The 17199-nt window shown below is 41.1% G+C and overlaps 1 protein-coding gene and 1 long non-coding RNA gene across 5 annotated transcripts in view; one reads left to right on the forward strand and one right to left on the reverse strand.

Annotated features, from left to right (window-relative positions):
• LOC309368109 overlaps positions 1–17199 on the forward strand; it is a 140980-nt gene that overhangs the window by 46698 nt on the left and 77083 nt on the right. The window lies entirely within an intron of this gene.
• ROBO1 (roundabout guidance receptor 1) overlaps positions 1–17199 on the reverse strand; it is a 559072-nt gene that overhangs the window by 13465 nt on the left and 528408 nt on the right. For all 4 annotated transcript variants that reach the window (XM_081907820.1, XM_081907819.1, XM_081907821.1 and 1 more), the window contains 5 exons: positions 16229–16333; positions 11864–12008; positions 11413–11664; positions 8867–9273; positions 4687–4839 (listed from right to left, as the gene is read on the reverse strand). In XM_081907820.1, the coding sequence (XP_081763946.1) occupies positions 4687–4839; positions 8867–9273; positions 11413–11664; positions 11864–12008; positions 16229–16333 (1062 nt within the window). The remainder of the gene's footprint in view (positions 1–4686; positions 4840–8866; positions 9274–11412; positions 11665–11863; positions 12009–16228; positions 16334–17199) is intronic.

Raw genomic sequence — 17199 nt, forward strand, 5'->3', positions numbered from 1 at the left:
AGTTTCTGATTGGTTATATCGGCTTGTGGTAACAGCATACTTGCTTGAACTCATTGGGAACACAGCAATAATTTTTAAAAATCACTGAAGCAGCAGCCTTTTGAGGAACAATAGCTGTGAATAAGCACAAAAATGCTGACCTTTTGTGGCCTTTGGAATAATAAAAAGCCATGAAAAATAAATTAGCTCAGCAACTGACACAACATCCAGCCACACAGAATTAGTGATGGACAAGCACAAAAGTCATGAAACAAAAACCAATCATGCGCTGTGAACATTACAGGCTAACACTTAGGAATAATTACTGGCCATCCCTTTGCTACCTTCCCCACACCAAGGGGGGAAAGCTTTGAGGACAAGTGAAGGTAGTAGCAAGTAGAAGAGGTCCTGTGTGCTTCTCTGTCCCTTGGAAAATCATGTGTGTAGAATATTTTCCTGCCAGGGTAATAATGATGCTGGGGCTTGTAGTCAATTCCCATCATTCCCAGTGTCAAAAGAGCTTCTAATTTCTTTTCTAGTTACAAAATCTCAATGTAACTTCCTATAAAGGTAAATGACGCAAGTAAATTGTTCAATGAAGCATCAAATATATTGAGTATGCCTAGGAGTATAAACTAAATTCAGAAAAGTTAATACCACTTGTGGGTCCCCAGTCTTCCACAAACCACTATTAAATAAAACTTGTACAATAGCAAGAAGAAACATTTATTATTGTCATTATTTATTGGTCACTTTTTGCCATGGCAACTCAAAGTGACTTACAATATTTTAAGCAAAACCCATGTCCCAACTGCAAGATGTGAGGTTACAGGTTACCAGGCAGAGGGCCTTCTCGGTAGTGGCGCCTGCCCTGTGGAACACCCTCCCACCAGATGTCAATAATAAACAGCCATCTGAGTTTTAGCAGACATCTGAAGGCAACCCTGTTTAGGGAATTTTTTAAAGTTTGATGTTTTATTCTGTTTTTAATCTGTTGGGAACCGCTCAGAATGGCTGGGGAAACCCAGCAGGAAGGGTGGGGTAAAAATAATAAATTATTATATCATCACCATCAAGCTATGCACCTGCTCCTACAGTTAGAGTATAACTCTCTCAAGAGCAGGTCTAAGGAACCACCCACTAAGAGTGCCTCAGCCCTATCAGGATTGAGCTTATTGGCTGTCATCCAGTCCATTACTGAAGTAAGACAGCAGTCCAGCATATCCATTGCCCTCATCTGCAGATGTAAAGGAACATATTGCTGAGAACAAAATTCCACATGAGCCCACTTTGTGGTTTCTTGCAGATGTCAAACAGCATGGGGATAAAATGGAAACCTGCAGAAGCCCACATTGAAGGCTTCCTGGGTTGAACACCACTCCCCAAGCATCACCCTCTGAAAGAGGCCATCCATGTAGCACTGGAGTATATTGATAAACGTAGTAATTTTAGCCAATTTTAATGACAGTGTTGGCCCCACAATGTAAGAAAATGAAGCTACTTGCTTTAGTTGGCTCCATGGGGGGAGATAGGATTCCCAACCCCAAAGTATTGGCCCTAGTGGGGGTTGGCAAGTGGAAAATGTCATTTGGGCTCCAATTCAAGTATCAGAAAAGCTTGAGCTGGACCTGTAAAGATGAGTGAATGTACAGTGGTGCCTCGCAAGACGAAATTAATTCGTTCCGCAAGTCTTTTCGTCTTGCGAGTTTTTCGTCTTGCGAAGCACGGTTTCCCATAGGAATGCATTAAAAATCAATTAATGCGTTCCTATGGAAACCGCCTTCAGACCAGGTCCGGGGACAGTGTCCCACGACCTCTTCTGAAGGCCGGCGGGGGGCGAAAGTCTTTGCTTCCCCCTGCCTGCCTTCCCGGGAGAGTCTTTGTCCCCCCCGCCTGCCTTCAAAAGCTGTCCGGGCGCTTTTAAATCGCCCCGGACAGTCCCGGGGCGATTTAAAAGCCCCCGGTTAGGCAGGCAGGGGGGACAAAGACTTTTGCCCCCCGCCTGCCTTCAGAAGAGGTCTGGACCTCTTCTGAAGGCTGGCGGGGGGCAAAAGTCTTTGCTCCCCCCCGCCTGCCTTCAAAAGCCGTCCGGGCGCTTTTAAATCGCCCCGGACAGTCCCGGGGCGATTTAAAAGCCCCTGGTTAGGCAGGCAGGGGGGACAAAGACTTTTGCCCCCCGCCAGCCTTCGGAAGAGGTCCTGGACCTCTTCCGAAGGCTGGCGGGGGGCAAAAGTCTTTGCTCCCCCCGCCTGCCTTCAAAAGCCGTCCGGGATAGCGGGAAGCGCTTCCCTGCTATCCCGGACCGCTTTTAAAATGCTGGCGGTGGGGAGCAAAGCCTTTTGCCCCCGCCGGTCTTCCTGGACCTCTTCTGAAGGCCGGAGGGGGGGGGGAAAGGCTTTGCTCCCCACCGCCAGCATTTAAAAGAGGTCCCCGGAGATTTCCCTATGGGCTTTCGTCTTGCGAAGCAAGCCCATAGGGAAAATCGTCTAGCGAAGCGTCGCAAAAACCGAAAAACCCTTTCGTCTTGCGGGTTTTTCGTCTTGCGAGGCATTCGTCTTGCGGGGCACCACTGTAAAATAAATAAAATATTTGCTAAACTTTGGTTAAATACACAAGTTAATATGATGAAGTAATCAGTATACTCCATCAAAAGTATTATTATCATCAAAAGGCTGGTCACTTTTGCTTTCCTGTAGATTACTGCATTCATTGTTGAATAGAAGTTTTTTTTTAAGCACTGCTCTTATTCTGAAAAGAAATAAATCTCAGCATGTCATCAAATACAAGAAACTCTTGGGTAACTAGTAAAGGTCAAATGTTTCAAACATGTCTGCTTTACTGTTTCCCGCTTAAGGGAGGGAATTAGTTATATGATGCCATACCCTGTTGAACACAGGTATTACTTTAATGCACTTGCTGTCTGCTTTACAGTGTGATAGATACTCTATTCAAAAATAATCAAATAGCCAGTTTTTGTTACTATTTCAATTATCAGAGAATAACTTCCTGTTGCTACATGGTTTACATATTCTGGACCACCTTATCACACATAGGTTCAAGGAAATTCATTTCTAATTATAAAATGTGCTAAAATAAGCACATGCACGAGAACACAAACTACATACTGATTAAGTTTATCAGAACAGCTGCAATTTTGTAAATTACAGTGCTATGCAGACTACTATAGTATAAGAACTTTTAATAGAAAATTACCAACAAATGCAGCTCAGTTATTTAATTTTTCTTTTAGAAAAAAACCCAAAACCAAAATAACTATATAAAGCTCTGGACAAGATTTCTTTTCTGGTATTCTAGCCAGCACAGATGTTTTCATATCACGGTTTGATGCTTACTCAATTTTTCACATAGGGGCTCCCACTTAAAACTAATAAACCTGTTAAGACATCTATAAATTCTCACAAAAAGCCATTACAAGGGTTCCATAAATATAAACTTAGTGGCATAGTTCTGGGATTTATACCATGCATTTCTCACTTTCCAAAAAGCAAAACAAAAAAACCCCTCCAAATAAACAAGCATGCACAAAACTGCTTTAATAACCTCTTGAAATCAGATAATATTCTGACAATTCAGTTTCAGTGACAAAAGGAGCCTGGGCAGAAGCCAAGAGGCCCAGGTGCATTGTGTCATGCCAGTATTTAATGTAGTCTAATATCAGATAGATGCTAGTAGAGAAAATACTCAGAATAAAGTACAGATAATAGCATGGACAACCACTCATTGCAAAATTACTTTTGCTCATCATGCTGTGCGCTTTGTATTAAATTTTTCTGTCAAGTGGCAGGAATCACAGGGAGAAGTGGCTTGAAAACCCCTTCTTGTAACCCTCGATAAGTATCTATAATATTAGGCTTTCATATGATAATGGCAAATGATGCCCCTCTTTGAAAAATTTCTGACTGGTAATGAAAGTCCTAATCAGATTGTTGTTGTTGAGAACCAGGAGGTGGGGGAATGATGCCACTGCTGCTGGCAACCCCTCCTCTTTAGTGAATTTAGAAAACTTGACAAGATGGGTAAATCTTACATGAATTTCCAACAAAGCCCTTTGGTTGTTTTATAAAACTGAAAGGTGGTGGTTTAATAAAAGCTGGCCCTCCTGAGGCATTTTCATTAAAGGCTCTCTCTAGACAACATCACAATGTTTGCATTATCCTTCTATACTCCCCAGAGAATACAAGCATTACCTTTTCAGCAGGAGTCGATATTGTGTGTGAAGGCATGAGAGGAGATGATTAGATTCTGCCTTTTGGTGCACAAAGTAACCTCTTGGAACAATACTATGGTTAGGATTAAAATTCAACGATTTTGCTGCCTGCTATTTTAATGCTAAATTGTTTCTGTGATGGGAAAAATTACACTACGGAGGATTTATTTTAATGAAGATTTTAATCTCATGCATGTATTATTTTCCACTATTGTACCCAATTGCAGTCTTCTTTCAAAAAAATAGTGACAGTTGATGGCTGATTAGGGTATTAGAGAAAACAAATGCACTTTTAATGTATGTGTGTACAGGAGAATTCAGGACAGACTGAAAACAGAAATGATGCTTACGATAGACTATGCTGAATATGTATAGCATCAGGAAATGCCAGCCACCTTTCACTTAATGTAACTTACTGTAAGCTTTGCAAAAATACAGTATTTGCACTAGAAGTGTGCACATCTGAACATAGTGTTTACCATCTGTGTAGACTTCTCTTCGTAGATGTCCTTGCTGGTGCTTTTGCTTTTTGACAGGTCGTACCTTCTGAATTACAGCAGCACTCATGTTGCTGTCAGTAGAGACAGGGCTAGTGGGTCTGGGGCAGTGCGAGGCATGGTAATGTCTACGACCTGGAAACAAAGAGGCACACAGTGTTATAATTTGTTACTTTATCTCTGAAACTAGAATAGTCTTTCGATTCTGTAAATAAAAATATAGGTATATAATTAGCATTATTTAGATTCAATGTCACATTAATATAAACATGCAAGGCTTTTTTTTATCCAGAACTTTTACAGAGCAAAACACATTTAAATTGATAGGAACAGCACCAAGATAATCACTGTACTATTTAACATTTATATATCATTTTCAAGTGTTCAAATGATTTCACATGCATTATCAATTGCAGTCCTTTCAACAACCCTGCAGGGTAAATCAGATTATAATAACTCATAACATTCTCAAGCCACCTAATTTTGGACAATTGTCATATTCCCTGAACCCTGTATATATGTATATACCATCAAAGAAAACCCTCCCTGTGCCTGCCCAGTTCTTCCACCTGATCTTCACCAACCCTAAGTTTTGGTACTTGTCACTAGGGAACAACTGAAATTGTTGCCCCCCCCCCCCATGAAATTTTTGTTGATATATTTGTTATCAAGTCCCAAGGCTTAGGATTTCTTTGCTGCTGCTACTTAAAGTGTCACCAACAATTACCATAGTTTATGAATTGCTAAGACAGTTTAGATTGTATTTACTTTTTGGCACAAAATAAAAATACAGTGGTTTTTACCATTGAAAAAAGCTATAGAGAAAAAGTTATAAATACTGTAGCATGTTCTTTCTTGTGAGTGGTTAGATTCATCACATTTTAATTTCACCTCAAGTTGCTTCCATGATAAAAGCGACCTGACAAGGCACCAGAGAATCAGGGGGAAAACCAGAGTGTGGGGAAAGACTTGCAGGAGGCACACAAGGTAACCCATAGCAAATTCACACTTGTGCTTCAACACGAAGATGTCCCTTTTGTACACCAGAGGACTCACATAGGCGAGACATGCTATGACTGTTTATAGTGTGGGAAAAGGTTGTTTAGATGTTTCCAGCTTAAAAGGTTAGAAGCAAGTGAGGAAAAGATGGGAGGCGGTTTCCTCACTACACATAACTTTTTTCTTTCTTTTTATTTGCTAAGTATTAGAAAACACAACTAGGGACTATCCCATTGAGGAGACTGCTTAGATTCCAAAGGAGAGCCTAAAAAATCTAAAACTATATACACCAGGCCATGCCTTGTTTATTGTTTATTTATTGACATGATCCACTGCTAAAGTTTTACTGGATCTTTTCCATAGATTTTTATATGGTTTTTATTGTAATGTGTTGATCTTTCTTCTTCTGATTTTGTGTTATGCTTTTAAAGCTTTTTAAAAGTAGCTTAAGAGAATCTTTATATAGCAAGTGACTAATAAATTAAATTCATTGTCATTGTCATCATTATCTTCGTCTCATAGAGGCCCTTATGAGGTCCACCATTTTATCCTAACTCAGCTATGAGGTTGATAGCAGTAGTAGTAATAATAATAATAATAATAATAATAATAATAATAATAATAATAATAATTTGTACTCCACCCATCTGACTTGGTTGGCCCAGACAGTAGGCTAGGAGAAAGTGACTTCCTGAGTTTAATGGCTGATCAAGAAGGGTAACATGGTCCAACACTGCAACTACTTACTTTAGAAAGAAATGCTCTGCAAAGTACATGCACTATACTATACTTTTTAACCAGCCTTGCCACAACCATTAGCCATAACAGCTGCAGTGGGGTTGGCATCCCCCACTGCTGTGTGAAAGTGCTCCAACTGCTAGTTACCTAGGAGTTCAGAGCTGAAGGAAGAAATCTTCTAGCTTTTCACATCATTCAGGTGACCTAGGGCCATTGGGAAGCTCTGCCCCCTGCCTCCCAAGGGCATCATGGCAAGAGGAGGTCAACCTGGCTTCATCCTGGAGCAGTTGCTCCACTGGTTTCCTTTTCTTTTTCCTCCCCATTCCTATTGCATTGTACCCCTTAGATTCCAAATCTGATGGCAAGAACTGTCTTACTGCTTAATATATGTACAGCACTTAGGAAATGTGATTGCCTGGTGAATTCGTTTTAGTGAAATCATGGAGATCACATAACAATTCCCCACATCAACTCAATAAAGCATAGAGTTGCTGACAAGAGGCCCCTGAGGGCTTGTGTTCACAAGAATATAGAGGTACCGCTTCTATTAAAGGGAAAGGAGAAGCCGTTTCTTATGGAAGAGTAGAGTGAGTGTGGGTGAGTAAAACTACCGTATTTTTCGCCCCATAGGACACACCGCCCTATAGGACGCACCTAGGTTTTTTGGGGGGGGGAAATAAAGAAAAAAACATTATTTCCCCCCCAGGCACGGGGCTGGCGCGGGGGAAGCCCGAGCTTCCCCCGACCCCAGCCCCCAGAACAGCCTGCTATCCACAAGCTTAGGGAGCCGTGCCAGTCTCCCCAGGCTTGCGGACAGCTGCGTGAAGCCCAGGCGCGCTCTTCAGAGCACCCGAGTCTTTGGAATGCAGGCGGCTCTGCGCGACCCTCCGGAGCCCGGCGCAGCTTGTAGTCAGTACTTGAGCTACATGGATGTAGTTTGGGTGTAATCTTCGACACCTCCCTTTCCATGGAGGTGCAGATTGCAGCTATAACAAAGGCGGCATTTTTCCATCTCCGTCAAGCTTAGCAGTTGGCTCCTTACCTCTCTCGCCCTGACCTAGCCACTGTGATCCACGCGACGGTCACCTCCAGACTGGATTATTGTAACTCGCTCTACGTGGGGCTGCCCTTGAGAAGGACCCAGAAACTCCAGCGGGTGCAGAATGCTGCAGCGAGACTCCTTACGTGGTCTTCGCTGCGAGATCACATTCACCCGGTGCTATACCAGCTGCACTGGCTCCCGGTGGAGTACAGGATTAGGTTTAAGGTGCTGGTTTTAACCTTTAAAGCCCTATACAGCCTAGGACCCTTGTACCTACGGGACCGCCTCTCCTGGTATGCCCCACAGAGAAACTTACGGTCTTCAAATAAAAACATCTTGAAGGTCTCAGGCCACAGAAAAGTTAGGCTGGCCTCAACTAGAGCCAGGGCTTTTTCGGCTGTGGCTCCGATCTGATGGAACACTCTGTCACAAGAGACTAGGGCCCTGCGGGACTTGACATCTTTCCGCAGGGCCTGCAAGACAGAGCTGTTCCACCAGGCCTTTGGCCAGGGCACAGCCTGACTCCCTCCCTCGGCAATCTTTGCGGAGCTCTGGCCCAATGGTGGCCAGTGGCTTGAATTAGTTAATTTTATAAGGAATGATTTTAGAGTGTTGTTTGTGCTGTACTTTTGTACTGTTTTATTGTTGTTAGCCGCCCTGAGCCCGGCTTTGGCTGGGGAGGGCAGGATATAAATAAAATTTATTATTGTTATTATTATTATTATTATTATTATTATTATTATGGATCAGTGGCCTCATTTTGTGCAAGCAACATTCTGTGTTCTTAAGAAATAGGGTAGAATAGCACCAGTGATGTTGCTCCTGGATGGAGACAGGCTTGTTCCCTACTTACTTCCTTTGGGGTTGGGGGCAATCATGTTCTTTGCTGCTTAGTCTTTTATTTAGTCCTCTTCCCATTTTAAGCTTGTTTTGTTTTTATTGTTTTGCACAGTATGTATGCATGTGTGTATTTTGGTACAATATTTTTAGCTGTGTTTGTTGCAGCCTATTTATTGCTTTTATGAACATATATTTTAAGTTTGCACTGCTTTCATGGGTTGGAATGAGGAGGGGTGTTGTTTAAGCTTAGGCTCCTGGCTAACTTCTGTAAGAGAAAATCATCTGTGCAGTGTGTACTTTTGAAAAGTATTCATTTGAACTGAAAGTGTAGTACAGTTAAAACAATCACACAAGCATGATGGGCTTTGCTGAGATGGCTATATACTATAAGGGAATTTCTATTACTCTCTATATGAAACTTTGACATGTGCACAGGATTCACATAGGAACAGTATTTCAGAAGGATTTGCTTAGGATTACAGCTAATCATTTATCAACTGGGAATCCCTGATTAAATATATGATAGCAGTGAAGAAGCCTCACCTCCCACAGCATCCTGCATTTGACGCCTTGCTACCTTGAGACCAGCATATTCTGCTGCAGCAGCAACAGCCTGTGCAAAATCTGCATCTGTAAAAAAGGATCCATCTGATGAGCTAACACTAGACCGTCCACTTGAGATATTGTCATCTTCTGAGGCTGAACCCCATCCATTGATCATGGAACCTGTCACAGAGCTCTCCAGATCTCCTACACTTGAGGCTGGCGTCTGTTCAAGACCACGCAAAAGAAGCCTTCTGTTCTGCATCTTGGCCACTTCCATGTCTGCTTCATCCTCCTCTTCTGGTGCATCAGTATCCATGTCTGATACAAGAGGTCCTGAAATGTAACCATAGGTATGTGGCGGAGAGATAGGTCTTGGAGGTGGAGGAGGGCTCACAGGCTGACGTCTGTGTGTGAAAAAAATAGTTAGAAATGCTTACAGATTAACAAAACATATATACAGTTATAATTTCCTATTTTATTGAGTCTTGAACTGATTTTTATTTCTTTCAACTGGAAATGGTTGACTACTTAAGTAGAAAAGTAATATCACCTTCCTTAATTACTAGAATATAGACTTTTTGTAATTGGTTCTTAAACTGTTATAGGAAACACTATTCTGAATTCAGTGTTGTCAAATGTACAGCGGTACCTCGGGTTAGTACTTAATTCGTTCTGGAGGTCCGTACTTAACCTGAAACTGTTCTTAACCTGAAGCACCACTTTAGCTAATGGGGCCTCCTGCTGCTGCTGCGCCGCAGGGGAGCACAATTTCTGTTCTCATCCTGAAGCAAAGTTCTTAACCTGAAGCACTATTTCTGGGTTAGCAGAGTCTGTAACCTGAAGCGTATGTAACCTGAAGCGTATGTAACCCAAGGTACCACTGTAGTTGACTTATCAGATAGAGTGGAACCAAATAGAATTTAGGGGGATTACTTGAGGTGTGCCCTGCTGAACTACTTGCTATAATTTGGGCAGCGGTGCTCACATAGTCAGGCACCCTGCTTCAAATGCTCACCCTATACTTAATGAAGGGTACATGATATGCCTGGTGAATCAAGCCAAAGATCTACTCTAACACCCTGTTCTCTTCTGTGGTCAACCACATGCTTCCAGAAAGCCCACAACCAGTAAAATTTCTGTTTGGTTCCTCCCTAGGAATTGATATTCAGATAAATATTCCCCTCATCTGGATGGTGCATATAGCCATCAAGACTTATAGCCACTGATGAATCCATTGTTTACAAAAAATTGTTGTATTCTTATTCAAGGTACAGTCAAACCTTGGTTGTCGAACATAATCCATTCCAGAAGCCCATTCGTGGGTTCTGATTGGCTGTAAGAGCTTTCTGCACTCAAGTGGAAGCTGCGTCGGACGTTCGGCTTCCAAAAAACGTTTGAAAAACCAGAGCATTTACTTATGGATTTTTGGCGTTTGGGAGTCAAGGTTTGACTGTATCTTTTAAAAAATGAACTGGATATGAAAACTCATAATGTCATTTTAACACAAAATGTTATAGAGCATTATGGATAAAAAGTTATAAAGTTTTTTTTTTTAATTCATTCTCTCCATATGGTTCATTTAAAAAAAAAATCTACCAAAGCAAAAAAGTTCCAGTCTTCACCTTCTAATCATTTTACTAGCGTTACCTGTACTTACTAAGTCTATGACTTTTTTTTAAGACAGTGTGATCAGAAGCTTACACAGTTTTTAAAAACAGCCGAGTCCCATGGCATATTACATGTCTTAATAAATTTATTTTTATGGCATAAGCTTTCATGGATTAAAGTCCACTGTCAATATGACAAAAGTTTCAACTAGAAATGGGAACAAAGTGGCAGTTATGGAAAACGTATTGAAAATGTGACTGAGGTGGTATTTCATACTGTAAAGGCTATCAAGGATGCTTTATAACGTGTCAGAACTCCACTTGAAGTACCATGAAGAAAATGGTACTTTGCCCACATATGGAGGGAATGTAGCCATACCAGGATTTTTTGGAAAGGTATAAGGGTCTGCCATCTACAATTGAATCTAATTTAATGTTGTTAGATCATATTAACCAGCTCAAAAAGAAATATCAAATACTATTGGTATTATTTGTTGATAACCGCTTAAGATAATAGCAGGAAAGTCCTGGGAAACAATTAAACTTTGAAAATTGGCCAATGAGTAAGGAGAGTAAGGGACATTATGAATAAAATTACCTGTTACAAACATGTTTGGGAGGCAAGAATCCAAATTTTCCAGCCAATCTAGTAGCCTTTTATTTTGTATTGGAATAAAAAGAAAACTACGGATTTGTTCATTATGACATTTTACATCCAGATAACAGACTATGTAACTACTCTTTGGAAACACTGTTTACACCATGGTAAATGAAGTGCTACTCTCAATACTGAGTTTTCATTAAGATATAACATTAGAAGCAATTTAAATTGACACATTTGTTTGATTACTGCTGGTTGTGTTGCGTAACCCCAACACGTTCGCCTTATAGAACTAGTTTAAGGAAGTTCCTTCAGAATGTGCTTTGGTAACATACCTCCGATCTTGTGGATGCTGCAAATGTCCCATTTCCTCCTGGCAATCCTGTAGCATTGGCTGGAGTTCTTCTTGGGGGGAAGGCGTTAATGTAGCAGTAGACTGATGGCTGTAGGACACTGCTGCTGGAGATGAAGCTGCTCCTCGAACTGGTGGTGTGGGACCTCGTTCATCCTCTTCCTCTTCCTCTAGCTCATCCTGCTGTAGATACATTCTTGCTGGTGGGATTGGACATGGGATTTCCTGGTCATAGCTAAGGATTAATTTAAGAATATGTGAATTACAATACTGAATACATTCATACCATGTTTGGACCAAATTAATATTATTTCTTGAGTCAAACTGAAGACTCAGTTCCATACTAGGATTACAAATATTTTTATTCAGTTAATTAAGTGAATCTGGACCACTGGGTTGGAAAAATTTACTGATGAATCATTCTTTTATCTTACCTTTCATTTACAGATAGACTGTAGTCTTCACTATTACTGTGGGGAGGAGGATGTACAGGGGGAGGTGGAAGAAGGTCTGCCCAGTTCATGCCAGCCTGTTTGGATGCCTTGGGGGTTCTAGCACCCTTCTTGTGCCCTTGACTCCCTATGAAGAAATATATTCATATTGTTATATCATAGCCCATGAAATAAATTGATGATCAGTCCTTTAGGGGACAATTAACAATGTGACAAGGTGTTAATTGAACGAGTATTCACATGTTTAGGAGTTTCAAAAAGAACATACAATATTCCAGACATAGCTTGTTACAAATTTTGGATTCTGTAGAACTTAGTAAGCATGTAAATGTCACTAATAAGTCAGCTTTTATACACTGTTGTAGTACATTTCAGTTAAGAATGCATTGGCTATATATTTTACAAAGCACCCACCCCCCAGTTTATTTTTTGAAGCCTAATTTTGGGTTCACAATTGACAGAGATATGATCTATTAAAGGTTTCCCTGTTACATTAATGAATATATGTAATTTATACTTGTCCACTGAAATGTTTTAGGCACAATGAAATTACTAAATTCATTCCAAATGGCAGGTGCAGTTGAAAATAATTACTGGAAGAATTTTAAAAAAAACTGCAATAAGAAGAGCAGAAGAAAGTATGGGACAAATGTTTTCAGCTACTCTTGGTGGAAAATTATAGCTTACAGTAAAATGATACAAGCTTTAGCCATCTGAGTATCTTGGGGAAAGGATTGATTGCTTGGGTGCTGTTGGATTTCAAGTGAACATTTCACATAAGATGTAAAGCAAAACGGAAAGAGAAATGTTTCATGCTTCTAAATACGCTAAACTATTTTAAATTGGAATAATAGTGAATGTTTTTCAAATCTAAATATGTTAAATATTTTATTCGGTCGTATTACCAACATTCCTAATGCTTCAGAGTTTGAACTGGGTCATTTGCAGCATATTCTAATGGCATGTCTGCACACTATAACTGCATCCACTTCTGCCAGTGGTAGGAAGAGAACACTCAGAAGTCCCAGTAAATGTGCAGAACCTGCCTCTAGAATCTCTTGGGTCCCAGTCAACTATCTCAATGAAGAAAATGTATTTATAGATATATTTCAACTGACCACCCCTCAAACCCACTGTTCAGATAACTAATATCAGGGTAATCATAGCAGTTGCATAATTGTGAAGTCGTCCCATAATAGCTCACATTTTTCTTCATTGTTTGCTTTAGCTCCACATTACTAATTTTAAAAAAACACACACACATGCACATAAAATAATAAACTATAAACCAAACCTCACATTCATCTGCAAACTATAGGGTAATGTTTTATGAAAGGAACAGCAGCAGAGTGTATTACAAACCCTTTCCCAGAAGCCAGCTCTGCTATAACTTGTTGGTGTCTCTGTAATTCAGCCATAAGAGAAACCCTGAAAGTAGTTGTAGCTGTATAGAAAGCAGCTTTTCTTTTCTTTTTCTAGATATGAGTGTGCTTCCATCTCTGCTAAACTGATTTTTTATACAGTTGTTAAATAATTTCCATTATACTGTAAAATAGGCATCTCACAGTACATCATTTGATAAAGAAAGAGTTGTGGTATAGGGATGGTAGGCGGGAAACCTGTGGTCCAGACTTTGTAATAGGTTCCAAGCAAGACTGGACAGATATGTACACACAAATACAGTTACAAAAAGCTGAACTGAAGGCAAACACACTTGCCTTCTACCAAAATAACGGAAACTTAATGAAGCTGTGAAGGTCTACATGCACATGTCAAAACTGCAAAAGTTCCAGATGGGGCAAGGGACGAAATGGTCTGAAAAAGAGACTTCTCCCTCAGCTTATAATACCCCAGACAAGGCTCAGGTAGCTAGCATTACTGCTGAGCAGCCTGTTGGTTTGACCCTGGGTGGTTGCTTTTGACCAAAAATAAAGCTGTCACACTGGTTTAATACCGAACAGAGGGAGGAAATAATAATTGCACAGGTTTTCATGTGCTCTAGCAACTGTGTTGACACTTCTTGACTTTCCAAGATATATTGGTGGGTTGTGAAACTGGTGGGTTGTGAAGCTGGTGGGCTAGATCCTAATATTATTATTATTATTATTATTATTATTATTATTATTATTATTATTATTATTTATACCCCACCCATCTGGCTGGGTTTCCCCAGCCACTCTGGGCAACTTCCAACAAAATATTAAAATACAATAATCTGTTAAACATTAAAAGCTTCCCTAAACCGGGCTGCCTTCAGATGTCTTCTAAAAGTCTGGTAGTTGTTTTTCTCCTTGACATCTGGTGGGAGGGCGTTCCACAGGGTGGGTGCCACTACTGAGAAGACCCTCTGCCTGGTTCCCTGTAACTTAGCTTCTTGCAGCGAGGGAACCACCATAAGGCCCTTGGCACTGGACCTCAGTGTCCGGGCAGAATGATGGGGGTAGAGACGCTCCTTCAGGTATACTGGACCAAGGCCGTTTAGGGCTTTAAAGGTCAGCACCAACACTTTGAAATGTGCTCGGAAACGTACTGGGAGCCAATGTAGGTCTCGGCGGTTGCTCCCAGTCACCAGTCTAGCTGCAGCATTCTGGATTAGTTGTAGTTTCTGGGTCACCTTCAAATGTAGCCCCACATAGAGCACATTGCAGTAGTCCAAGCAAGTGATAACTAGAGCATGTACCACTCTGGCGAAACAGTCCACAGGCAGATAGGGTCTCAAACTGCGTACCAGATGGAGCTGGTAAACAGCTGCCCTGGACACAGAATTGACCTGTGCCTCCATGGGCAGCTGCAAGTCCAAAATGGCTCCCAGGCTCCACCCATGGTCCTTCAGGGGCACAGTTACCCTATTCAGGACCTGGGAGTCCTCCACACCTGCCCGCCTCCTGTCCCCCAAAAACAGTGCTTCTGTCTTGTCAGGATTCAACCTCAATCTGTTAGCCGCCATCCATCCTCCAACCGCCTCCAGACACTCACACAGGACCTTCACCGCCTTCACTGGTTCTGATGTGAAAGAGAGGTAGAGCTGGGTATCATCTGCATACTGATGAACACCCAGCCCAAACTCCTGATGATCTCTCCCAGCAGCTGCATGTAGATGTTGAAAAGCATGGGGGAGAGGACAGGACAAAACCCTGAGGCACCTCACACGTGAGAGCCCAGGGGTCTGAACACTCATCCCCCCCCAACCACTTTCTGAACACGGCCCAGGAGGGAGGAATGGAACCACTGTATAACAGTGCCCCAAGCTCCCAGCCCCTCTAGACGGTCCCCTAACCTCTGCAGGCCAACTTTGAAAGTGGACAGTCCAAACTCCTGATGATCTCTCCCAGCAGCTGCATGTAGATGTTGAAAAGCATGGGGGAGAGGACAAAACCCTGAGGCACCTCACACATGAGAGTTTCTGAACACGGCCCAGGAGGGAGGAATGGAACCACTGTATAACAGTGCCCCCAGCTCCCAGCCCCTCTAGACGGTCCCCTAACCTCTGCAGGCCAACTTTGAAAGTGGACAGTCTGCCCATCTGTCAATCATGACAGATCATATGACTGCCACCTGTGAAAGTTCAAGTCACTATAACTGCTGTTTGGTGGTTGCAGAAACCTCCCTTCAATATGTGCTTTCAGGATCAATCAACTGAATCTAAGCCGCATTCTCTAGCCCACCTGGCATTAAGAAGTTTCCAAAAGGGAACAACTGCAACTGATTACCAGGGTTTGCAGATAGCACTGTGCTATGAAGCCTGGGCAATCAGATGATATTTGGGGCTTCAAAGCAAAGGGCTTTATACATTCAACTGACTGGGAGTGCCTGTAATGCCCTTTTGGGTCCAGCTGTGTACGAAGACAGAGAGGCTGCCTAGTGTATGCCTGATAGCTGGTTGTTGTTGTTTTGTTGTTGTTGTTTTTAAGAGTAAAGTCTTTTTGATTTAAAGTAGCTTGGTGTGATTAGGTTTTTTAGTTTCAGGTAAAAGGAATATCATTCCTTAAAAACAAAAACAGCAATCACATCAATCTCAGATGCTCAAATAAACTAACTTGGCAATGTGTGCGCTAAAGCTCAAGGAAGGGTGCAATGAGGTTAGCTCCCCCCATGGATTGGTCTTAGATCAGGAAGCACAGACTGTTGGGGAGGCTACAATGGGTTAGAGAAATGGAAATTAAAACACACATTGCCACAATCACCTTGCAGTGATAAAGTAGGCGCAATCCCACACCCACCAAAATTAAAGAAATTCTAAAGCATATTGCAAAAGAGGCCAAAATAAAACAAAACGGGAGCCTCTTTCCCAGGGAGAAAAATATTTGAGGAAATTGGAGATTAGGTGCAGCAGTAGTTCATACTCACCAGATGTACTGCTTCCTCGATCTGAACTGTTGTAGGACCCTCCTGTATTCTGATCGTAGGCTTGGTTGTATGGGATGGTTGGAACATTATCATTTGATCGGTAGTCTGCAATTAAAACAGACTTTTTGAATTTGCATGCATATGCTGCTTGAGTATAGTACTGTGAATGTTCAAACTGCTTACAGCTAAGCCTTAACTTATTGTCTGGTTACAGATCTGTGTTCTTAGTGTGAAAGGCTGATTTGTTTTTGCTGTGTTTAAATGTGTGGCATGTGAGACTATGTAATGGAAGACTGGGAAAATGTTGAACAAAATAGTCTGATCTGAGATTTACCATTTTGACCTCTTTTCCTTTTTCAGCACTTTACACTATCATTAAGGAAGCGTATCTACCGCAGACGTGATTCTCTATACATTGGGTTTTTTTTTAAAAAAATAGATCAGTATTCTCCCATTCGCTTTCTTATTTTCTAAGACAAAACTATCTTTCTGACAATTTACTTCCAGCCTGTGTAACGAGAAATAACCATTTTGATGAGTTCTGCACTGTGCTCTATCATTCCTATTTCACATCCCATGGCTCTGTTTATGATTTGCTTTTATTTGTTCCATGAAATGAATGTCAGCTCCTGGTAATATTCTTGTACTTTACAGATATTTCTTCAGTAAAAATTTATTGTATTATCTGATGAATATTTCACTCATCTATAAAAGTAAAACACATTTTCTAAATCCTGAATTCTTAAAATAATCATTTGAATTAGGTAATTAATTTTTTTATCCAGAACTTTATGGAGAGAATTTTTTTTTTCTGGATTTGAAAACCCTAAGTTGTGAGACAAAAAATAATAATAATCCCATAAAACATGCAGAAAAATTCAAGGCAAAAATATAATTAAAAACTGTCACTGCTATAGCAAACAGCTAGACACTCATGTCAGATTTATGTGGCCTCTGAACCATTCTGTAGA

The sequence above is a fragment of the Podarcis melisellensis genome (assembly GCF_964234715.1).
Source record: "Podarcis melisellensis genome assembly, chromosome: 4".
Classification (NCBI taxonomy): domain Eukaryota; kingdom Metazoa; phylum Chordata; class Lepidosauria; order Squamata; family Lacertidae; genus Podarcis; species Podarcis melisellensis.